This window comes from Corvus hawaiiensis, chromosome Z (assembly GCF_020740725.1).
Source record: "Corvus hawaiiensis isolate bCorHaw1 chromosome Z, bCorHaw1.pri.cur, whole genome shotgun sequence".
NCBI classification, from domain to species: Eukaryota; Metazoa; Chordata; class Aves; order Passeriformes; family Corvidae; genus Corvus; species Corvus hawaiiensis.
Window position 1 is genome coordinate 67,989,422 of NC_063255.1, and position 25,870 is coordinate 68,015,291.

General features: G+C 37.7%; 1 protein-coding gene across 8 annotated transcripts in view; it reads left to right on the forward strand.

Annotated features, from left to right (window-relative positions):
* Nucleotides 1-25,870, forward strand: part of FCHO2 (FCH and mu domain containing endocytic adaptor 2) — an 86,905-nt gene that overhangs the window by 18,942 nt on the left and 42,093 nt on the right. For 7 of the 8 annotated variants that reach the window (XM_048290542.1, XM_048290543.1, XM_048290539.1 and 4 more), the window contains 4 exons: nt 1,746-1,850; nt 3,825-3,923; nt 4,986-5,082; nt 24,998-25,042. In XM_048290542.1, the coding sequence (XP_048146499.1) occupies nt 1,746-1,850; nt 3,825-3,923; nt 4,986-5,082; nt 24,998-25,042 (346 nt within the window). Of the gene's footprint in view, nt 1-1,745; nt 1,851-3,824; nt 3,924-4,985; nt 5,083-23,935; nt 24,240-24,997; nt 25,043-25,870 lie in introns of those variants that run through there. The other variant, XM_048290545.1, reaches the window with a different exon arrangement.

The window sequence follows — 25,870 nt, forward strand, 5'->3', positions numbered from 1 at the left end:
TGTGTTTTATCATCTTGTCTGTCCTGCTGAGTAGTTAGTTTTTAATTGCTCTTCAACATGTAATACTGGCATTCTGCTCCTCATTAAACATGATAGGAGGTGAAGAATGTTTTTGTTTTGTCAATCTCCCTTGCACATGGGGTTCAATTAAAAATGCTTTACCAAAAAATAACCCCTTTTTTACGTCTTTTAACTTGACATTTCCTTCCTTTTTAGTGATGAAATTTGGAATCAACTGCAGAGGAGCCTTAATTTTAAAAGCAAGATTTCATGGAGCATGTTGTATTTTCAGCATAGTAAATGGCAATTGGGAAACAAGATAGGGCCCTGTGCTTCTCGGTGGTTCCCCTGTGTAAATGTGTAAGAGTGAGAATCATGAAGTAAAATTCAGGATAATAAACTGATGGGTTTGATAAAACTTTTCTGAATGATTCTTGTTACATGAAGTATTTTCAGGTTCTGTTATGCTGAGTTTAGAAGAGTATGTGGCTAAGAGCTGCGTAAGTTTTCATTGTGACTGGAAAAACAGTTCCTATTCCTTTGGAGTGCTAATGATACACTGTTACTCATGATTATCTGTTATTTTTCTCTTGGAAATTGCAGAATCTCTCTGTCTGTCTTGCCAGAGGGCGTCTTTCTGTTAATTCATTTGAAATTATGGATAGCACTCAGCTTCACAAATCATTGTTAGTAAAAAACAGTTTCTAAAAAATAGTTAGATGAAATTGATTTGAAAGGAGGAGGAGGGCTAATCAGAACTAGAACAAATAGTGAATATACAACTCTCTTAACTGATGTCATTAACAATTCAGGAATACTTTTGAGTTACAACTGATGGGGAATTACAGTGAGACGGTAAACATGTTGAATAAAGAAGCTAGGAAAGAAAATGGTGTTCAAGATGATTTTCATTGGCATTTAACTTGGAAATAGAATATCAAAGGTTTGAAAGACTTCATCTTGTGCATCACACTGTAAACTTTGAAAATAACTTTTTCTCTTCTACAAGTCACCTCATTCAGTTTTGTTCTGCATGTAATACTGAGATTTTTCCTGTATTTTGTTTTGTGTTTTACTTAACTCCCAGAAAGAAGATTTTTGTTTATTAGCAACAAATAATTAAAAGAAAAGGATAAATCCCCAAAAGATTATTAATTATAAAACTGACCTGCCTATATCTGACCAAACACTATATTTTGCACTAGCTTCATTTTCAAATATCTGTTAAACCATTGATGTAACTTCCATACTTCTGAGTTTCTTCCTTCATTTCTAAGAGAACTTCACCATCTTGGTATTTTTACCATTGATTCTTTCAGAATTGCACTTATAACTGTTTGCTCTGTATTCCAACCCTGCTTTTTTCCTATTTTGCTGTTGCAAATATAAATTTATTGTTCATATTTTACAAGAGCTAATGAGTTATCTTGAGCAATAAAAATTTTATTTCAAAACAAGTTTTATTATAACTATTATTATAAAATTTTCATTGCTTATAAGGGGAAGGGATTTAATTGAGTTAAATGCTTTGTTACACTTGTATGTGATTTATGTACAGTAAAATCTCTAATAGCTTTAATCCGAGATATTTGGTGTTGAAATTTTGTTGTTACACTTCTCTGTTTTGGTATGCCTCTGGATAATTTTTAGAGATCTTTTAGAGATTTTTAGAGAGGCTTTCTTTTAATAGTAACTTTAAAATCCTTTATGTGTGACATTTGACATATTTTTGTATTGATCTATAGGCAGCAGTTAAATCTAAGAAAGCAACAGATACCTATAAACTGTATGTGGAGAAGTATGCTACATTTAAATCTGATTTTGAACTGAAAATGACTGAAACAGCACAGGTAAGTTTTGCATTAAATGAGTTACCTTTGAAGTAGGTTAATGTATTCTATTTCATTTCTGGAGCTTTCTGAAATGGAAGATTTCAGAAAACTGGTCCCTGTGGAAATTGATTTGTTTGAAAGGCAAACACTGACTGTGTATGCTGTGATAGCACTGTCCTTGAATGACACAGTGGAGTGCTGGCACTCTAAATGTTTTGAAGAGATTTTTGGAAGAAAGCAAAATTAACTTCTAGAAATATTGTATATGCATTGTGTTTATGTGGAAAATCCTCTGAATTGCTGGGCACCCAGAAATCATTCATAGGAGTTTCAATACTGAGATCCATCATGGCTTTTCATTATTATTCCATCAAAATGCTTAAGTTGCAGCTTGTTAAAATGTGTACCCAGGATTTACCTGAGGTTATGAAAAGCCATTATATCTGTTCAAGATTCTGGGGATTTTTAAAAGACTGTATTCCGGAAGATTTCAGGTTCTCTGTGTCATTGCGTATGTCATTTCTTGCTACATTTTAGACCACAGTTGACTAGATGCCCTTAGTTCCTTTTACTTAAAGTTTAAACTTTCACTTAATGTTTTAATGGACACTTGTAAACTTTCCACATCTGTCCGTACTGGAAATGAAAATTGCCAATTAAAGATATATGTGTGGAATTCATTTAAAGTATAATGGTGTAGCTGCACCCACAGTTTGGTTGCACAACAGCTGCTTTAAAGATGATGTGATAGGAAAAATAACATCCATGGATATATGGAATCCTACTTTGATGTGAAGCACACACTGTAGTATCCTAATTCAGCATACATTTCACTTGAAAATATGCTGATTAATTCTGAAAATAAAACCAGTGAGGGGTGTGAGTATTTTAATTTCTTTCAGTGCACCATCATTTGGTTTAGCTTAAATCTGTCTTACAATGTCCAGTAAAAGAAGTAACATTATAGGGTAGGCTCCACAGGATGACCATATCCTCTGTAATTAAGAGGAAGGCTGCTGGAGAAAAGGAAAATAGTTTTAATCTCCCTGAGTGATGACTACAGAAGTACGTAAGTATGGAAGAAGACTGAGGGTCCAAGAAGCTAGAGATATTTGTCTTGTATGTGTGGAGTCATGATTGTGAATCAGAGTAGCAGGAGATGTGAGATGGGGATCTTCACAGAACCCTGTGCAAACTGGAGAGAGGGTTAAGTGGTGCACCAAAGTTTGGACACACTTAAAAGGGCAGTTACAGAAATAGGCTAGGAAACTAGGAGAACTAGGAAAGAGCAGAAGTAAACAAGGATTTCAAGACTATTATGGTTCACTGTTGGGGAGGATGAGAACATTTTTAGTTCTGATTTTTGGCCAGAAAGGGACCATTGAAAACTTTGGAAGTAATTTTAAAATGGCTGTCAGATGACAGCCTGGGTAAAAAGGAACAAACTGTAAAAATTATGTATGATAGGTTTAAAGATTATGTATAAGTTTAAAGATCAAATGAATCGTATTTAAAGAAGCAAAGAATATAGATTTAACTAGAGAAAGAGTATGTATATTTACAAGGAGGAGAGTGTTCTAGAAAGGAAGTGCAAAACAGATCCAGAAATAAGATTTCTTGGTTTAGATGAAAAAACAAGACTCTTCAGTAATGGCGAAAAGAGAAAATTTGAATACCCTCTAAAGCTATTTTCTTTTGGTACAAATAGATCAGATTTTTTTGGAAGGGTTAGATGAAAGTTCAAAAAGTAAGTAAAAAAAGTTCAATAATGGTTCTGAAAGGATATATTGCTTACTAAAGTGCATTATTTCATAACCCTCTGCATTCTGCAACTTACTTTCTTATATGTAATTATCATGTTAAAGATGTAGAGAGAAAAAAAAAGAGGCTTATTTGATTTTTTTCATTTTAATGTATTTAATTATTGAAATGTAAGATTTAGTGTTTCAGGAAATGTTTTCATTATGATTAATTGCTCATATTTGTTTGCAGAAATTTCAAGACATAGAAGAAATGCACCTTCTTCGTATGAAAGAGATTATACAATCATTGTCAAATACCATAAAAGAAATTCATTTTCAAATAGGAGAGGTATTTTTTATACCATAATTTGTTCTTGTTCGGATCATGCTTTATGTTTTTCTTAACTATAAAATGGCATATTTCTTACTGTGTTTATGGTAATTACGTCTTTGAAATTATGGAAAGTCAACATAACCTGAAATTGCCATGGCTTTCTGTTGCATTTAAAAGTTCAGTGTCACAAAATTTACAGAGTAAGTCTGAATAAATTTTGTCTTAACAGAAAACAAAATATTAGGAGAATTTGAAAGTGGAAGAATTTTTAGTGTATTTTTAGTGTATTTCTAAGTTCTGCTCCCTGGATATTAACTTAGTACTCATTTCACACAGAATTAGGATACTACTTTTTTAATTGGAATGAGAAATTATATCACTCTGAAAAGTTTCCATATATTTTATACTCTTGGATTTTATGAGCAAAAGATATTTAGTAACAAAAGCTTTTATAATATCTTTTGTTTAGATATAAGTTGGTTTAATTAATAATCTTTCTAAGCAGTCCTTAATTTTTTAATTTTTGAAGTGTCACTTTATTTGCTTACACTTCAGTATTGATATTTTCTGCTAATAAGTGATCATCACAAGGGTCATGGTATTTATTTCTAAAGCACATACATATCCTGCCTTGTTGGAAAAATCTATTAACAACATGTTGTTGTTCGTTTGTTAGACCAAAACTATTACAACAGTAATGCTTTTACTGAAGCAGGTGGGAGCTGTGATAATACAGTAGTAACAGTTCACACCCTAAACTGGTGCTGGCTTAAAAAACTGCTTGTCTTCCTGGCATTATAGTGGGATATACTGACAAATTGAGAAAAATACATATACACAAGTTGTTTAGATGGAAGAAATAGAAGTAAAACCTAGACCTGTCATTTCATTTTTTGTCTGTATTGTACCCACACTCACTAATACTGCAGGAAAGAGAAGGGGGTTCCTAGATAAAATAACATGTTGGTTTCTCTAAGTCTTGTAATGTATTTTAGAGGGAAGTATTTTTAACCCTAACTATAGCAAAAACTGCTTTTTAAAGTTAGTCACATTCTTTTTTTTTTTTTTTTTTTGAAGGTGCACGAAGAGTTTATTAATAACATGACAAATACTACAGTTGAGAGTTTAATACAGAAATTTGCTGAGTCAAAAGGAACTGGCAAGGAAAGGCCTGGTAAGAGATTAAAACTAACAGAATAGGAAATGTTAGCTTTAAAACTGGTAATTTCCATTTCCAATAAAAAGTCAAACCTATATTTGTTAATGTGCTATATTTTTAACATAAGTTCACGTTCTTAGTACTCATTAACTTTGATATTGAATGGTTCATAGGAATTGGTAACACAGAATTCTTCATGTGCATGTTGTATTTGTGTTCATAAAGCTTGGTAATTTATAGGTCTGTACTACCAAGCTATACTGTTTCCTGGAACATCAGGGAAATCGGTCAAGGAACTGTAGTTCCTTGTACAAACTATGTGTTGTCTGCTATGTGTTTCTTGTACACATTCTGCATGAATTATATTTCAGAACTGTATTTAGTATAAACATATTCAGAGCAGATGTCTATAAAGCTGCTTATTGAAGTGCTGGAACAGCTGCATCAGTTTATTCAGCTTACCAATTAAAATTATATTTTTATTAAAATTATTATTTTAATAGACAATATTTATTTTTTATAAAATCTATTTTAATATACAGTCATGTGTATTGCTTCTTAGGTAAGTAGTAATAGTACTTTCTATTCTAGTAATACTATTTTCTATAAGTAGTAATAGTAAGTAGTGAATAGTACTTTCTGAAGGTTCTACTGGTTGGTTGTGGTGTATGAGACTTTCCTGAACTGGCATAAAAAAGCATTCTCACAGTATGGCCAGTATAGTGTCACTTTAATATTGGCATGAATATACAGTCACCAGGCATGTGAATACAGGAATTAGTAGTACTGTTTCCTTCAACACTGGGAGTCCTCACTAGCATCTCTGTCTTCTAGTAAAGGTACACAAAGATGTTTTTTTCCAGAGCAAGAATGTACATACCAGAGTAGATAGTGAAAATTTATAGTAAATTGTTAAATATGATTATTAGGTATCTTGCAGTGTGTCTGTGAGGTGTTTTTAACATAACATTGTTTCATATTCTTTCTGTGATCCTCTAATGCTGATATCCAAGTGGGCTGAGGTAAGATTACATATGGAAAGATTTTTGAGAGTTTCCTGTGTATTTATCAATTTTTCAGTAAAGATCAAAAAAGAAAATGTGTGAACTTCAGGGTTTCAAGTTCAATTGGTCTGAAACAGGACAAAGACATGTGACAGTTCAGTATTCAGACCTCTTTGATTAGCTGTTGCCAAGATATCATGGCTAGGGATCTCCATCTTGCATTTAAGATTCTGGCTGCCTGGCTTACAAAGGTCCTTGCTAATTTGTCCTAGAACAGTGTGCACTTCAAGTCATCCATCCTATTACTGTGGATTTTGCTAGACAACATTGTAGTTTTAAGCAAAGTAGTACTTAACTTTTTAATTTCATGGAGAAATTACACACTTTTTGCTTACTTCCTGCTTTACAGTTCTTCAAATCCTGTCTGTACTCTCTGGGGCCAAATAAAAACTTCTTCAAATGTATTCTAAGAAAATTAGGCAAAGTGTTTTAGGGAACGATAACACATTTAGTGTGTAAATGTATGCACCTTGAATTTTCTTTAATTACTGTGTTAAATTATTGTATTGATATCAACTTTGCAAAAGCAGTCATGGTACAGGAAGAAAGCACAGTCAAATTCAGCAGCAAAAGAATACAAATTCACAGGAAGTTTTGAAGTGTCAAAGACTAGAAACACAGACTACTAATGATGTTAATTATGCTTACTGCTTCTAATATATTTGTTTAATTAAATTAGAATCATAAAACTTTGACAATTTGAAAGATTTGGAAGGCAAAGTGAGGTATCAGCCTTCTAAGAATGAAATGGAGACATCCACTGTTAAGGACTGCTTTTTTTTTTATTAAACCCCCACTTTTTTATGTCTGAGAACTTTTCATGATGAAAAGATATTTTAATTCATGGAGCAAATGTTAAAAGTCTGTGGGATGTATTTATTAATTAGGCTGAAGAAGGAGGCAGCTCCTCAGAAAAATCTCAATATTCAGTGTAAAAAATGATACTGACTTGGCTTACAAAACAAATGCGGAAAAAATGTCTTCTGAATGTCACGGACCTAAATCTGTTTGAAGGCAATACTTTAAATTTCCCTAGAACTGTGTAGGCCTTCTTTCATCCATATTATTTGTGGGCTACTATGACCAGTGAGATAGTAGGTACTTTCAGATAAAATAAACTAAAAAGGTAATGCATAACAAAGTATTTTATTTTATTTCAGTATATTCTAGCTATTTATAGTTCTTCACAGTAGAGTTCACTTGCTTTTATTTATATCTGTAAAAATAAGAATGAATATGAAATGAAGTACTGATAAGGGCTGTTTTATTATGGAGAACTAACAACCATTTACAGTAAAGTCTATTGCGTATCAGAAATGTGTCTGTACAGGGATGTCCTTTTGACCAGATTATATGGGCTCCCCCTGGTGGCTAATTTCTGTCACCTGGAGTCATAATATACAGGGGCATCTAGAATTTAAGTTTTTCTAGCGCAAATAACAGATTTTCTTTCAAACAGTAGTGCTTTGTGAGAGTTTTTTAATTCACTCAGGAACTTCTTTACAATGGCTCTTTTTGCACTGCTACCTAAATAACTTATCTAGTCAGCTTTATAACCTGCTTCTTACCGAATTTGTTTTAATTTTTTTTCTTCATTAAATCAGTTTAGAATTTAGAGGTTTTAGTAATACAATATTTGAAGAAGTTATATTTTTTGCTTTCTGACTTCCATTCAGTGTTAAAAAACCAAACAAAAGACGAAATTATTACATCCTGTTGCAAATCTTTAATTTTAACTGAAAAAAAGGTCACTTAGCGTAAAACACTGAAAAACGAAGCTGGCAGAGTCAGTAAGGCTTCAGATCAGAATTTAATGTGTTCCTTGAACTGCCTCTAACATCCAGAGGAACCAGGATGAGGTCAAGGAATGGGCCCATGTGATCCCTGATGAGGTTCAACAAGGCCAAGTGCAAGGTGCTGCACCTGGGTCGAAGCAGTCTCTGGTATCACTACAGGCTGGGGATGAACAGATCAGAGCAGCCCTGCCCAGAAGGACTTGGGGGTACTGGTGGGTGAGAGGCTGGACATGATCCAGCCATGGGCACTCACAGCCCAGAGAGCCAAACGTGTCCTGGGCTGCATCCAAAGCAGCGTGGGCAGCAGGGCCAGGGAGGGGATTCTGCCCCTCTGCTCTGCTCTGCTGAGACCCCACCTGAAGGGCTACATCCAGCTCTGGGGTTTCAAGCATGGAAAGGTCATGGAATTGTTGGGGTGGTCCAGAGGAGGGACACCGAGTTTATCAGAACACCTCTCCTATGATGACAGGCTGAGAGAGTTGAGGTTGTACAGCCTGGAGAAGAGAAGAAGGCTCCAGAAAGAGCTGATTGCGGTTTTCCAGAGCTCAAAGCAGCCTTATAGGAAAGATGGGTACAAGAAAATAAGGCCTGTAGTGATATGGCAAGGAGTAATATTTTTAAACAAAAAGAGAGTAAATTCAGATTAGATAGAAGTAAAGCCTTTTTTATGATGAGGGTGGTGAAACACTGGAACAGGTTGCCCAGAGAAGTGGTAATTTTCCCATCCACAAAACATTCATGGTCGGGTTAGACAGGACTGTAAGCAACCTGATATTGTCAAAGATGTCTCTGCCCATTGCAGGGGGGTTGGACTAGATGACCTTTAAAGGTTCCTTCCAACCCAAACCATTCTAGGAATCTGTGGTATCTTCCTGGTGTTAGGTTTAATAGCAGATTTGATACCGTCAGCTGGAAGATGCTTTAATCATTCATGAAGTCCTACAATGTTCATCAAAACTTGCCCACTTCTGATTTGTTTCCTGTTTGTTATAGTCTGATGCTTCATATTCCTTGGAAAATTTATTTATTGTATGGCAGAAAATGTCTGCTTTTCTTCTGAAGTATATTTAAATCAATAATGCAGGTGATACCAGAGTAATCTTATTCCAGATTAGAGAGGTATCGATGAGCTCTAGCTCTAGATACTTAATCTTCTATTAATCTATTAAAAATTGGTTTGTTCTAGTGTGCAACATTGATGCACAAGACATAGAAACTGCTAAGAAGTTTAAGCTCATGTTCTTTTTATATTTGATGTCTGAAATTGTCAGGTTAATATCAAATGTCTTTTAAGAGGTTAGTGAATGCCTATATATCTGTAGCTGATCATGGGTAATTTTTAATTTTAGTTACTTAATTACTGTGTCCTCTTCTCATACATGGGGACCTAAATATGTGTGTTTGTTCCTTTATTAGTTTTTGCCCACTACATGGTTCACCCAGAAGGCCCCATCCAGCCTGGCCTTGAAGACTTTCAGAGATGGGGCATCCACAACCTCTCTGGGCAACCCATTCCAATGCCTCAGCACACTCACAGTAAAGAATTTCATTCTAGTATTTAATCTAAACCTGTCCTCCTGCATCTTAAGGTCATTCCCTCCTTCCTGTCACTACATGCCCTTGTGAAAAGGCCCTCTCCAATCTTTCCTGTAGGCCCACTGTAAGTACTGGAAGGTGCTCTAAGTTCTCCCTGGAACCTTCTCTTCTCCAGTCTGAACAACCCCAATTCTATCAGCTTTTCCTTACAGGACAGGTGCTCCAGACCTCTGATCAATATAGTGGCCCTCCTCTGGAGTCAGTTCAACAGGGTAGCTTCTTGTGCTGGGGACCCCAGAGTTGGATGCAGTACTCCAGGTGGAGTCTCACCTGAGTGGAGCAGAGGGACAGAATCCCCTCTTGCCCTGCTGCCCACACTGCTTTGGATGCAGCTCAGGATACAACTGGTTTTCTGGGCTCTGTGCACACATTGCCGGGTCGTGTTAAACCGCTTGTCCATGAACACCACCAAATCTTTCTTCCCCAAGGCTGCTCTCAACCCATTCTCTGCCCAGCCTGTACTTGTGCTTGGGATTGCCCTGACCCAGAATCCTGTACTTCGCCTCTTTGAATTTCCAGAGGTTTGCAGACGTCCATCTCTTGGGCCTGTTCTAGGTTCTTCTGGATGGCATTCCTTCTCTCTAGTGTTCCCACCATGCCACATAGCTTGGTGTCATTGGCAAACTTGCTGAGGGTGCTCCCAACTGTCCATATCACTGACACAGATGTTAAACAGCACCAGTCCCAATACTGTCCCCTGAGGAACACCACTTGTCACTGCTTTCCACTCGGACATGGAGCTGTTGATGGCAACTCTTTGAGTGTAACCATCCAGCCAATTCTTTATCCACCAAGTGGTCCATCTGTCAGTTATGTGTCTCTCCAGTTTACAGACCAAGATGTCATGCAAAACAATGTCAAATGCTTTGCGGAAGTCCAGGGTAGATGACATCAGTTGCTCTTCCCTCATCCACCACCGATGTAATCCCATTGTAAAAGGCCTTTGTCTTCAATAATTCGTTCTGGTATCGTTATTAGTAGTTGGTGGTAGTTTGTTCTCTATTTTTGCCTTTTTTTCTTAAAAATTATTAAAGATTAAATCAAGAATTTTAATGTAATGCAGATAAAACAATGGAAAGGCATAATCTTTGTTTGCTCCCTAGTTCTCCAATAAAACAATGATGTGCAGATGGCAATTGCTACATATGCTGTGCTGTTATTTAGCGTGAGAGAGACATTGGGTCATTTTCAGTTATAATAATTTTTTTAAGTATTGGTTTTGTGCTAGCTTGATCCATGTATCACAATCTCTGAGCCCATAAAATTACTTCTTGTCTCCTTTCATTATCCATTTAATAAACTTGAACTTTTTACAGGGCCTAAAAGAGGTTTGTATTTTAAAAAATATTGAAAATTCGTGCCTACAATTCATCTACTCTTCGGATTAAATGATAACAGTACATTACAATGTTTATTATCAACAGTTGCTGTTTGTCAGCCATCACTGGCTCTTGCACATATAGTAAAGTATTAGACTTTTGTTCTTCTTGCTGTTTTACATATTAGAAATGTAGTATGAGTATTTTTAATAAAATGGTGCTTCCACAGATAACAAAATTCAGAAAAGGACAGATGTAATATTTTTATTCTGTTTCTTCCCTCCACCAAATGCAAAAATTGACAATTTGGTCAGTAATCCTGATTAAAAAGAAGTCTGGTCTGTTGATTTTTGGAGCTGTTGAAAACCTATTTTACTTTATTTGCCCATGCAGAAAATCAGTCTCAAGGCTCCTGGTAACTCCAGTCATGGAAAAGAGTAAGATTGTTCATGTAAAGTGGAGATATTAATTTAGGAATTTTTTTTGTCATTTTGAAATTCTTTCTGGAAATGATATTAAGTAGATGATGTGGCTTGACACTGGCTAAGCTAACCCACTGGGTAACCCATGAAAAAAACCCACTTACTTATTTTCCTCTGCTATGGCTGAGCAGAGGAGGGGGAATTGAAAACTTCATTTTCATGAGTTGAGATAAGGATTATTGAAAGAAAACCAAAACGCTTTCAGGCAACACAGGTTCATACTTAAGCAGTATAAAGATGACTTATTATTAACAGAACTAAAAGTAAAGAGGGTAATGAGAACCAAAGCAAATCTTCAGAACACCTTTCTTTCCCAGTCCCTCCCTTTTTCCACTGACAGCGCAAGAAAACGAAACATGGGGTTTTGGGCATTATTTCACTTCTTAAAAATCTTTCTTCCGTATGCTTAAGGAAAAGAGTTTCTTCTGCTGTGCTGTGGGATCCTTGCCACGGGAGATAGTTCTCTGCAAACTTTTCTAGTGTGGTTTTAACTTCCACAAGCAGCAGTCCCGCCTGAACCTGCTCCAATGTGAGTCCCTCCCAGGGGTCAAGCAGTCTTCCCACAACTGCCCAGCATGGGTCATTTTAGTTTATGGGGTTTGGTCTTTTAAGGATGAGCTGTTTGTCTTGGTTTGAAAGACAGGTGTCTGCTAAGGAAGGCAGGAGCCTGCCTTGGAATGGCAGATTCTCTCTGAGTTGTTATAATTTTGAAATCAAGGGGCTTTCAGGCAAAGATATGGGAAAGAGGAATAACAGTTCTTTACTATTATATATCTATATGTGTATAACAAGTCAAACAAACAGCAATAACTGCGGCAGTAACAGCAAACAATCACAAACCCAGTGCCAGCCCTCTCGGCTGTCGGGCCCTTTCCCCTCGGGTGCAGTTCCGCTCGCAGCCGGCAGGGGCGCTGGCGGCTCCCGGTGAGCAGGGCAGGTGCGATGGTTCCCCCGCGGCTGCAGGGGGCGCTCCGGAGCGAGCTCGGGGAGCACGCGGCAATGGCGGCCTGGGGTCCCGGGAAGGGATGGGACAAAGGCTTCACAAACCCCTGGGCAGCCGATCCCGGTGTCCGGCCGGGCCCTCGGGAACAGCAGGCTGGAACAGCAGGGACGAGCACAAATCCCGGGTGGCAGACGAGATGTATCCAAACTGTGGAGCTGCGGTGGGAACCCCACCGCAGGTCCGGGCAGGCAGGGCGAGCAGGGCTACAACGCAGCGAAGGCTCGGTGGGGGCAGGGCGGCCATAGCCTGGCTCCCAGCGGGGCAGGGAAGGCGGGCTTGGGATCCTGGGGTTTCTCTGGCAGAAGGAAAAAGCAGCCGAAGAAAGCAGCCTCCCTCTCTGTCCAAATGCTGGGACCGACTGTCCACACACCCAGGTGGAACAAAAGAGTAGCCAGATGCACCCCTTACTCAGTGGCTAAGTCTTTTGTTTTTCTGAAGTACCCAGCAATTTGTCCCCCTAGCAACATGTATGGGGAAAATTCCTTAAACAGAAAGAAAACCCAGAACTCCTAAAACCCCAACATTGTTCTAGTTTGGAAATTAAGGCTCTCTTCCTCTATTTCTAAAAGCAGGGGTCATCTCTCTCTGTTTACTAGATTACAGCTTTTCAGTATCCACGCACTCCAGCGTGAGCACTCTTTTTCATTGGGCTGCGTGTGGATCTCTGCACCCCCCAATGCACCTCATGAATTATAGGGAAACTGTTGTATTATAGTTCTCACCATGGCTTGCAGGAGAATCTCAGCTCCGACGTTTGGAACGCCTCCTCCCTCTCCTTTTTTTCACTGACCTCTGTTAGAAAGGAACTAACTTTTAGATACAATTAAATGGGAACAAAGTCCTCCAAGCAAAAGAAAATTGTTTATTAGTAACGATTTAGCTGAGCTGGGTGTGTGTCTCCCTCCCCTGAGAGCCGAACACACACACCCGCCATCTCAATGGCTATATTTTTACCCTTTCCGGACCGGGGCGGTCCCTGTCCCCTTTCCCATTCGCTGGGTTCTCCGGAACTTACATTCTCTCCAGACTGCCTACTTTTCTGTCCCCTCCCCCTCATCCTACTTCCTTTTTAGTCAGGTCTTCAACAGCACCCAGCTCGCAGCAACACCCAACAAACCAACCAGAACAAATTCAAACCACAAACAACAACACATAGAACCAACAACTTTTATTCTTTAACTTAATAACCTTTGGCTTCAGCAAAATATCACCTCATCTCTAACACCTCAGTGTTGCCATGTTGGTTTTCCTCATGTGTCCTCACTTTTCCTTTTTCCCTGTCTTGAAAGAAAGTTGGTGTCTGTAAGTTACAGTCGAGAGGTTGATCTCATCTGGGCTCTGCATCGGGGAACTGCTTGCCATGTCTCTTGCTGCCGGCCACATGGTCCCTGCCAGCACCACATGGCCGGCCCCGGCCGCGTGGTACTCACCGGCACTGCACAGGCGGCTCCAGCCTCAGGAGGGCCCCGGCCACGCAGTCTCCGCCTCAGGAAGGTCCCCGCCGGGATGGGCCCCGGCAGCCACCCCACCACCTCTTGGCAGAAGAGAGAGAGCTTCCCACGGTTTTTGCTTTCTTAAATATGTCATCACAGAGGCCTTACCAACCTGTCTAATTGGGCTAGTAACCTGCCCATTGTCAGAGCCTTCAGAGACTGGCTCTGTGCCAGACAGAAGTTTTGAGCAGCTTTTCTCCCCCCACCCACAAAAATGTAGGCTGTGTTAATCCAACACAGTAGACGAAGTTGATACATTTTTTAGTGAGTTAGGACTTCTATAGTCAGGATCACTACTTTTTCACAAGGTAGCACATACCAGAGAAAAATATCCTGGCATCTTTCTCAATGTGCTGGTGATCCTCTTCTGTTCTGAGGGAACACATCTGGGAGCTCTACCTGTTAGCAGAGATCATGAAGCACTAAAGCTTCAAGTTAGTAAACATCTTAATCCCAACTTTTACCTAGCCTTTAATTCAACTGATTTCTGATTCAGCGAACTCAACTGAATTATTGATTATTTGATTACAAAAACATTTCATGTGGCTGTCTGTTGGCAGTGATGAGGCAAAGTTTGGTGTGAATTTATCAGATGCTTTCAGGCCTTTTGCAATTGCTTATTGTGAGTGTTTTAATTCTAAATGTCCATGGAAAGTACTGCTTATGTGTTTTTTCCAAAGCAAATACAAGAGTGTCGAAGTGAGCTGCACCACAGCTGAAAGATAGTGCTGATAGTGTTAATGCACAGTTGTGCTCGCTCCATGTTAATACTCCTGTTTAGTTAGTCTTTTGTGTTAAACTGCATGTTTGGTATCTAATGAAGAAATGTACCAAACAAACAAGATAAAGCAGCTGGGGAAAGAAGAGGATTAAGAATAAATGTATTACTCCTAAAAATTTTTAGAAACAAGTTAATCCTTTCCCAGAGTTTGAGAGGCAAAACAAGGGCCATGGAGTATGGAAGCTTGCTTTGATTAAAGCTACTGGCATTTTATGTGGTTAAATAATGTACTCTGCTTTGAAAGAAAGACTTTAAACAGTGCTGGGTGTGGCATTTATTTTTTCCATGGGTTTGTTTGATAACGTAGTAGTTTACAGCACATATAAAAATACTTTTCTAGGTTACTAGACAAGTAACAAAGTAGATGGAAATAAACACTGAAAATGGTTAATACTGACTTTTGAACAACTCTGCAGGACATCTTTGAGCTTCTTTTTCACAGGGAAGTGCAACAAAGCAAGTATTTATTTTATGTTCTTATAAATAATTTTCTTTATATTTTCTTTAAATACTGTGAATATTTTAGTGCTGCTGAGGCTTGTGCTTAAATGCACAAATAGCTTGGAGTGTCACAATTTCTCAAAGACTGTGCCCACATATAGTTCTACACAGAAGGCTGGCTGACAAATGAGCTTACTTTATCAACACTGTCAGTGTCCAAGGGATTCAGCAAAGTATTTTTTGTAAAGGAAGGCAGGTCACTGCTGTATTTTGGAAGTTAATGGAAGAAATTAAGTGGGAATATCTTTGAGTATTTTTATGAGAAGCTGGGCTTGAGGCAAATACAAAAGTCTCTAAGGGTCTTATGCTGTAGAGCTGTTTTCAATGAGGAGCTAAAAGCTGAAAAACTGGACCAGCAAATGTATCTTAATTGCTGTCCTAGATGTCTGTTTTATTTTGCATGCAAAAATTCAGTCCTTTCTTCACCAACAAACTGCCAAAGCTTCTGTGCGCTTCTAGTCTGATCTGCCCGCATAGATTTTTAATAGTTACATGTATCTAAGTTGCAAACTTGTTTTATAATGCATTTTATTGATTTTAATGGTCTGGAGAGTTATAAGGGTGCAAGTTTTATTGAAAAAGTCTTTTAATGCAAGTGGAAGAATTGTAGCATTGATAAAAGTATCTTAGACAACATCAGTAGATATAACAGGGCAAAAGCTAGATTGTGCATGATCTGGAACGCTCAGTAAGATGAAGTACTGTCGGGCCCACTGGAATTTTCTTGCTACAGACAAACAAATCAGTTGCAGCCTGGTATTTAAAAGAGTTTTTTGGGACTGCAGGAGCAAAGCAATGTCCATTTCAGTGACTTAAATAGGAAGAGTATATTAAGTAGGTGATAGTCATCAGAAAACGCGGTAGTATCCATGATGGATTCTACTATGACCAGAAAAATTGAATAGCTTTAAAATATCTGAAAATAGAAAAAACATACTGAGATGTTTTATGCTGATAAGGTAAATAAGACCTGTACTTTACTTTTATAAAAGCATAACCTTATATGTAATTAGTATTTAGGAAAGGTTTGAGATTTTTAACTTATTTATTTGGGGTATTGTCTCGGTTTTGAAAGACAGGTGTCTGCTAAGGAAGGCAGAGGCCCCCCTTGAAGTGGCAGATATAACCCCTTTTCCCTCCAAGTTATTATATTTTGAAATCAAGGGCCTTTAGGCAAAGATGTGGGAAATAGGAATAACAGTTCTTTACTCTATATATATGTATATAACCAGTCAAACAAAACAACAACAACTCTGGCAGTAACAGCAATCACAAACCCAGCGCCAGCCCTCTCGGCTGTCGGGCCCTTTCCCCTCGGGTGCAGTTCCGCTCGCAGCCGGCAGGGGCGCTGGCGGCTCCCGGTGAGCAGGGCAGGTGCGATGGTTCCCCCGCGGCTGCAGGGGGCGCTCCGGAGCGAGCTCGGGGAGCACGCGGCAATGGCGGCCTGGGGTCCCGGGAAGGGATGGGACAAAGGCTTCACAAACCGCTGGGCAGTTGATCCCAGGCTCTCAGGAACAGCAGGCTGGAATGGCAGGGACGAACGCAAATCTGGGGTGGCAGACGAGATGTATCCAGATGGGAAAAACCACGGAGGCCCAGGCAGGCAGGGCGAGCAGGGCTACAGCGTAGCGAAAGCTCGAAACAGCAGCGGGGCAGGACAGCCACAGCTCGGTCTCCAGCAGGGCAGGGAAAGCGGCTTTTGGGGTCCCGGCGTTGCTTCCAGCAGGAAGAAAGAACGGCCAAAAAGAAAGAAGCAGCGGCTCCTTTCTCTGCAGCTTCTCTCTCCTGACGCTCAGAGCGAACTGTCCCCACACCCAGGTGTAGACAAAAGAGTAGCCAGGCCCGCCCCACTCCCCTTTTTGTCTTTCTTAAGTACAGCTATTTGTCCCCTAGCAACATGCATATGGGAGAAAATTCCTTTAACAGGAAAACCTAAGACTAAACTAAAACCCCAACAGGTATATTTTTCTTTTAAGATAGGAAATGTTCTTTGTTTTCTAGTGGAAAAAAGATATTTTTGTCTGAAAAAATCTGGATACTATAAAATATATTACCCTATTTTTACTCCTTAAGGTCGCATTAAACATCTTAACCTCTGATGATTTCGTGGGCTTAAGTTCAGAACTTCAGTAAGAAACTATACACCTCTTCATTTACAGGGAGAATGTGTGACTGTTAAAAAAGATGTGATTCTTTGAAGACATTTTTTAATATGTGGGCTATAACTTGACATATTTACAGTGTCTCTAGTGTTCCAAAATCCTAGCTGAATCTTTTTAAAAGTGAATGTGTCTGTGCATTTCTTTCATCACTGCATACTTGCATGGTCTACCTTTGGCAGGTGCATCATGCACCATGTAGACAGGCAGAGCCATTTGTTACAGATACTTACATTTATAGACTAGAATTATGCAGTTGCTTAGTACTTTTTCCACACTTCTCCTACAATTTTCACAAGACTGCTACTTTCTACACAATTTGATGGAAAAAAAGACTAGAAATGTGGAGTTTGCTAGAGAAAGAAGCAGCATCCAAACCAGTAATGTCATATCAGGCAAAGCCAGTTGAAGTTATGTAAGCTATTCATTTGGAGAGTCAGCTGAGCATGTATCTGTATGTATTGTTTATGTTGGCCTGCCACTTAGCTTGTGAATGGTTAAAACCAGCCATATCTCATACCCTGTTTTTTATGCAGTTAGAGAGAAAATATGGAGTGAAGTTGAAGCAAAAGCAGGAGTAGAAAAGGATGAGAAAAGGGGCTGGGATTGTAACACTCTGCAGATTGGTGCATTAGCTGACATTATTCTGTTGCTCCCAGACCTCACACTTTCATAGATCATAGCTGAAACTTGAAGTGTTTGTTATCATACTCAGGTGTTGCAGCCTAGATGGATCTCTACCTTGAATTGAATCATTGCCTTTGGTACATGTTTCCTGTCTCTTTTGAAAACTAGTGTGTTATCAGAGCAATGAAAAATATTTTGTAACTGATATTTGCCACCTTTTTATTTTAGAGGAAAAAATGCGGTCTCTCCTTCTGAAATAAACATCTTAACTGATAATAATTATTTTAAGGTTACTCAGGTTATGATCCTTTTCTGCTTTGTTTTTTCTCCGTAAGCCACGTAGAAATACTGTCCCCTGAGTATAGTGTACTTGCTGTATTCACATAGTTTGTACCCAGAATACCAGAAAAACCTGAAATTAATGTTTCCTTTGAACTAGCGAACTGAGTGCAGGGCTGAAAGCCTAGTAACAGAATCAGGGTTAAAATTGATTGTTTGTTTAGATGCTCTCTTCGTATGTTAATTTCTTCATCTGAAAAAATTCTTTCCAAGGAAGTGCTGCCTATGTCGCTACTGATAATTGTCATTATTTCTGATGCCACTATCACCTCTACCTTTCCTTTTTTCTCCATAATTGAATACTATTGCCATGCTATAATTTTCTTTTTTTAACATGATTTTTTTTAAAAAAGAAAGATTTTGTGAAGCCTTCAACATCTCTAGAGGCTATATATCAGCCAGGCTGGTATATCATTCTCAGGATGTAACAAAGAGTAGTCAGAAATTCAATGATTGGTGTGGTGGAACCATATTTATAGAATTATATTAAAGGATGAGGTTTTACCAGTATTATTTCAGTGTTTTCCGTCAGACTGACCTGCTAACTGGCCAGTTTTATTTCCTGTCCCTTACCCTCATTTTGGCAAAGAAGAGCTAACCAAATCCATAAACTAAGATTTGCTTGTAGCAATTTGGTACTAGCATGATACCTGTATCACATGTATGAAATTTAGCTTAAAGAAAACAGGTGGTCATCTTTACTCTGCATTCCTCCAAGTAAGATATGCTTGAATTCGGGGTTTTTTTCTTCTTTTTTTTTTAAATGTAGAATAAGCAGTCCTTTTCTAGGAAAAAAATTCTTATTGTTTTATAAAATCATTTCTCATGTATGGACAGGCAATAAAAATGGGAGGTTAGTGTTAGAAACAAAATATATTTGGGCTTCCTGGCTTCCGTTGACAAAATATATTTGGGCTTCCTGGCTTCTGAATTTGAAAGCTGGAAATATTTTACTGAACATGTCACAGGATCAGATAATAGCAAGAAAAAAATTGCTTATATGTTTGTGTACATACAAAATTGACCTTTGTGATGCAGCTTGACATCTAAACACTAAAAGCAGTCATTTGTTTTGACAGCAGAATTAATTGAGGCTAAAACAGTCGAAATTCCACTTGTATCAAGCTGTTCATTAGGAACTGCTGTCTGGCTTTAGTGCTGTCAGAAAAATAACCTGTTCTGCTATGATTAAATAGCAGAATGATGGTCGGTCCACTGAATTTGAGAGAGAGGTTGAATAAACTTTCTACTGCGGAAACAATTCAGAAGTGACACGCTGCAAGGGGGGTCAGAATGTGCATTGATATCCAGCTGAGCTGTCAACTGGCACTGAGCCAGGCACGCAAAGCTTTGCTGTTTGAAGCAGCATGTGAAGCATATGCAGTTTAAAAATCTGTCCTCCTTTCATGCATGATTTAGACTCAGAGACAAATTTTGTTTTTGTTGAAAACAAGAATATGGTTTGTTATTCTATTTGTAACTACAGGTACAGATTTATGGAGTATTTTTAAAAGCTTTTTCTTGAAACAGATAATGTTATTGTTTATAAGTGTGCATGCATGTGTGTAAACTGATTCCTCAGGTTGCAGGGAAGGGCAGTTTTCAGGGGGGTTCTGAGTGTCTGAGTGCTTCCCGTTACTGAGAATTACATGCAGTTAACACCAATATAATGTTCCTTTCTGTCATGCATGCCCTCCTTAAACTAGAAAGGAGATAGTTTCCAAAAGCAGATGCAAATGTAAAGCAGTTCTTATTTGATTTGTTGACTTCTTGATTTGTTTACCTTTTTAGCTCTGTGGGATTTTCCAGTTCATTGATATACTTACTCGGGGCACTTTTTCAGGGTATGACATAATATTACATTTTTGTTGCTAGTAATATTGGTTGACTTTTGCATTTTACTTGTTTATTTAAAGAATCCAAACAGGAAAACCTTTTTTTTCCTCTCAGTTGAGGAAAGTGTGTATTATTTTATTGTTTTGACATTAGCAAAACATTCTCCCAATGTCTCCCTCACAGAGGTTTTGTGTAAAAGTTATATAAACAGGCTAGAAAACCTGTATCTAGGATTTTATGGAGAGAGGTTTTGTCTTTTTTCTTAAGTAACAGGTATAAGATAGCAGTTTCTGTAGTTGCCTTTAATATACCCTGAAAGTACTGTTCCCATAGATATGAGCTAAATATATAGGAGATTCTGTAATATAATTTACAGTGCAATTACCTTCTTCATTTGTCTGTCAATAAGAACAGTATCTCCTTATTGCTAGCTATATACTCTACCGTTAGTGGCATGAAAGCTCACATACTCACATGGTACTTGTAACAAGAAAAGCATTACATGTAGTTACTGAACAGTCTAGGAGATGCATCCTAAGATGCAGACTTACTGACTGGTGCTTAATTTATGCAAGCGTCTTGTAAATTATGAGATTAACTACAATAAAAATTTTCCATTTATACAAATTACTTTTTCTGTTCCAGCAAACCAAAGCTGCTTTATTTTCAAGAACCTAAGAACTGACCCAGTCCTGGTGTATTTGCTTCAGTTTCTTGTCAATTAGCAGCTGTCTGCCTTCATGTGTTTGTGAAACCATCCTCTGTTTGCCTTTTCTTCTTGTCCTTATCTGTCCCAGCTGGTAGAATACTGTGAGCATTCAAGAACTCATTGCAGCTTGCAGTGATGCTTGGTGGGATTTTTTATGTACAGTTGAGGAGCTTACTGATTTTTGATGCCTGCTTCCTTTGTAGAGTACTACATTCTCATTAGCATCCCGATAGCTAGGTATTTATTGTTAGGTGACTGAAATCCCACTAGATACTCATATCTCTTTCTGTTACAGAGGCTAAACTTCATTTATGCACTGTATTTATTAACTTTTTCTGTTCTGTGTGTCTACAGTATCAAATACATGCAAGTCTATGTAGACATATTTGAGGTGTTAAAGCCAGCATTACCAATGTATGGATTAATTTAGCAGCAGGCAGAGTAGACTTTGAAAGTTGCACTGTCCTTGCAACAGAACATTAAATCAGACACCTTTGCAAGGATTGTACTAGATCTCAGCTATAACTTCTTATTTACTCCGAAAAAGTCTTAATGTCCTTTTGATTTTTACAGTACTACTGTAGTTTTAGAATTTGTTTTTGTGTTCATATGAAGGCTTGAGAATAGGCTTCCTTCTCAATTCACACTGTTGTTCTGTTATGAGAAAAAAAACAAAGGAAATTTCAGTGCTTTGATTGCAGTACTGCCACATAGCAGTGTAATCACCATTATCACCTGCACTGCAGTATGGCAGCATTTAGATGGCTCTTTTAGTGCCTTAGGCTACCACATGGCATGGACTCTAAAGACTGCTTCAGGTAAAGACTTCAGTCCCCAACATCAGCACTACTTCTTAAACATGAAGCAACTGCTTTTCGATCTTTGAATGTTGCAATGGACAGTGAATCTGTTTACTTGCATCAAAAATTTTAGTCATTGTAATCATCCAGATTTTGAGCTGAAGTCCTTGTTGGTGTTAAGCCTTTGTCTGCACTACAATCACTGGGCTCCAGTCTGTTCTGAAAACTTTTAGCCTCATAGAGGTAATGCATCCACCTTAAAAACTTCATGTAGTTGTTACAAAAGTTATTGAGATACCAGGACGTAAGATGGCATGCTTTGACTTCCATCTGTATATTACATCCATCTGGCAATCTCCATTAATGCCAATCCACTGGTAGTGCTTGAGTATAGCAACTAATGACTAAGGAATCAGAAAGACAGACATTATGGTGTTTCAGAGGAGAAAGCTTTTGAGTTCAGGTTTTTTTACGGGTTTGGGGGATATTTTTGCAGTGCTAGTGCAGCTGCTTTTGTTCCCATATTATACAAGGACAGTGGGCAGTGCTGGAAAACTTCTTAAGAAACTGTCTGAATTCCTTATTGATGCTATGCTCCCATAAAAGTATGTATGCCTAAGGCCTTCTGGCTGGCTAGGAGACTGGAGCTGGTTCTAGCAGCAGACAGTGTGGTGACAGCACACAATTCTGGCTGGACAACGGTATTATCACCTCTTTGGACGCAAAGACATCGGTCTGCAGGAGACTACAGCTGTTATGCAGGCTATTGAAAGCTTCTCACAGCTATCTTGTTTTCTAAATTAGTACACTATAGAGGAAACGTCTATTTCTGAAATGTTACTTTGACTTTAAAATACTGTGCCCAAGGCAAAATATAGTGCTCTTCCTATTGACATATAGGAAGCAGAACTGTTGGGAGGTCTGACGTTGCAGAAAAAAGCTTGTCAGGAAATTTAAAACTGCTACAAATTTCACTCTGCTCCATTCAAAATGGCAAACTGTATGAATTTGCCTTTGCTCTAAGCAAATAATGCAACAATGCATACGTGTTATATTGGTGAGGGTGGGTTAAATACAAATTTTACAAAAAGAGGACAATGCTGAACTTAATTTATTAGTATTTGTGGAGTAATTAGAAACAGCCACTGACATGAATTTCTGAAATTCCAAAGGAAGAGGAGCCATATTCAAATTTGAGTTAAGTAGGAAAGGTAAGTTAGGATCAAAATAGGTTTTTGAATTGGAACTGGTTCACACGATATCTGTGTGTTTCCGTAGTACAGAGGAATGTGTCTTCAAATAAAAATGTTTTAGAAAGGTGTAAAAAAAACACTTTTAAAGACAAGTGTTTTAGGCAAGCATAATGGAAAAAATAAAGGAGCTTGGATGTCTTGTTAAAGCAAATCTTTCCTTTCTGCTTGTTTTAGGAGTAAAAGTTAAGATACTGATCTGAAATATGGATGACCTATACTTTGGCCTTCATTATTTTTTTTAATCATTAGTGTAAAAGTCTTAAAATTTGGGGGATCAGTCTTAGTAGCTGGAAAGGATAAAGAAAAAGGTGGAATTCTGAAAATGTCTGAGTATTTTATTCCTCTGAAAATATGTTTAAGTCTCAGTGTTTACAGGTTACTTTCTTTTGTTTTGGGGATGAGTGTTTGTCGTTGTTTTGGCTTTTTATTTTATTTTTCCTAGTGAAATGGGAGTATGTATAGAAGCAAGAAACAGAAGTAGTTGAATCATTAGCAAAGTGATGAAAAATGTGTTGTCCGAAGTGTAGTTCTGAAGAAGTATTGGTTGTGTTCTTCACCTCCTATATTTTATGGCATTTTTCTGAATTTCTTGCGTCATATCCTTTGAACAATAGAGTTTAAATTTTTAAAATAAAATGTTGATTAAATCAGTGTGGAGATGTAGACATGTACCGTTCTAAACATCAGTTTTCCTGGATTTTTTTTTTTCTGTTCTTTTGTTTTGCAAGATACCCAGGTTTGCTTCTTTTTGGAGCATACTGACTTTGTTTTACTGTAAATTTAGTGAGAGCCAAGGATAAAGGATTGCAAGACCAGCCTAAAATGCACATGTATTTACAACATGTAAGAGATTGAGAGAACTGTTAGGAATTTGCATCTTGTTTTGCTACATTAAATAATTAAACTAGCATTTGAAGTGATTTACTAATTGAAATTTAAAGGGCTGTTAAGACTTGAGATTTTTCTTTTAATATTCTGCTTTCAAGAGCATCTTTTGGAGGCCAAACAATTACATTATGATAAAAGAGATATTGATGGGTTCTAGTCCAAAATTCTCATCCTGCTGTTTTACAAATACTTAGATTTGTTTTTACTGGTAGGGAAAATTTTGCAGACTTAGTCTTAATTACAATAAATATAAACCAAGACTTTTTGCATGCCATAATTTTTTTTATAAAAGCAATTAGAAGTATTTTTTCCCTCTGTCCTACCTGTAATGTTATCTGTGTATAAACTTGTGTGTATGCTATCAAAATGTTTGCGGAAAGGTAAGTAATAACCCCTGTGGCACAGTGATAGCATGCTAAACTTTTTCTTCTTGGGGGTACAGCTACAAGATAATGAAACATGGGCTGGAAGAAAAGGTGCCTGCCTGCATGTGGTCTCTGTTTTCACTGGACATCCACAAGGGCTGGTATGATTCTGCCATTCCCTAAACAAGGTCCTACAGAAACTCACACTGCTTTCTGTACACTTGCTCCCTAAAGTGGCTCATACTGGGATTAAATAAATCCTAGACCTAGACAGATCGAATAAATGAGAGTTAGGTCATCAATTTGCAAAGTCAACTGACTTGTTTGTGTCAATTTGTGTCAACTAATTTGTGTCAACTATAATGTGAGGAATTTCTTTAGATCCAAAACTTAACTAGTGTTTCTGCCTTTTTTTTTTTTTTTTTTAAATCCTGTTGAGTCTTAATGATTTTTTGAAAAAAATTGTCCTCTTTATTGCTTTAGTTGGCTATGGAGAGGAAACACTACAACTAGCAATGCAGAGTTATCAAAAGTGTGACTTTCAAAATCATAGCTTCTCCTTTTCATTTTCACTTATACAACTCTTGTTCATTAAAAGAAGATACATTGAAAACCTTTCACTGATGTTATATAATAGATGCAATTTTGAATAAGGACACCAATTAGATGTTGTAGTAGCATAGGCAATTGAATTGTAGTTATATGATGACTAGTATTTTAATTTTTCAGTATGAAAGAGTGAAAATACTGCTTTACATATATGACTTTGCAGTATCTTTGGCCATTGGCAGAGTAATTGTGCCTTTCAGTTATTACCTACATTTGTAATTGGATTATCTCACATTTTCAGGAAATACTAGTTGCCATTAAAATAGATTAAATTTGACCTAATGTTTATCTTCATTTTCATTTCTTTAAGGCCCTATTGAATTTGAAGAATGTAATACATCCAGTGTAGCCGAAGGTAAGTTGCCATAGCATAGTTATTTACACGAGAATGCTGTGGGTAAGGACCTGAACTGTGAAGCAAAGGGTGCTCAATGTGTGAATCTGTATAACTTTAAAGTATAACTTTAAAGTATAACTTTAAAATGCTCCAGTAGACTAAAATGCAGTTTTCCTTTTGAGAAACAAACTTCAGTGACAAGAAGACTCATAAAATTTTTATAAGACTAATGCATAAAGGTCAGATAATTTGAGTGTTTCCTACAAATATACTTTGGCTAAGGCTTTGTCTTTGCAGAGGTTTGGATTTGATTTACTTATGAATGTGTTGTAGCTTAATTTACAAGTGTCAAAACATGGCCCAGGCTCTTCCCATTGTTACTGTGTCAGTTAAACCAAGCCTAATGTAATGTTATGGTTGCAAAGTCTTTCTTTGTTGGTGCAGCTTATTTTCCTTAGAGGATTGTTTTAAGTGGTTAAGAACTGCTTTCTGCCCATAAGCTATGTATTTACTTGTGGAACAGAGGAGTCAACAGTGTAACTATAGCATCCAAAAAACTTTTACGTTGCCAAGACTGCAGCTGAGACTTAAAATCTCTTCTGTCTGAAGCAGAGAAGATTCGTGTTCAGAAATTACTCTTATGCTGCATTTGCCATTGTTTTGGGCTGCATAGGGCAGAGAGAGAAAATAAAGCCCAGACATTTAAAAAAAATCTTGGAAGAAATTATGTGCCTCAGTATATATGACTGACTCTACAGCTACCTGATTTGAGAAGTTTGGAATTATTTAAAGTTTCTAGGAGAGGAGAGATTCCTTATGTGCTGTATAATGTATTTTTGTAAAGGT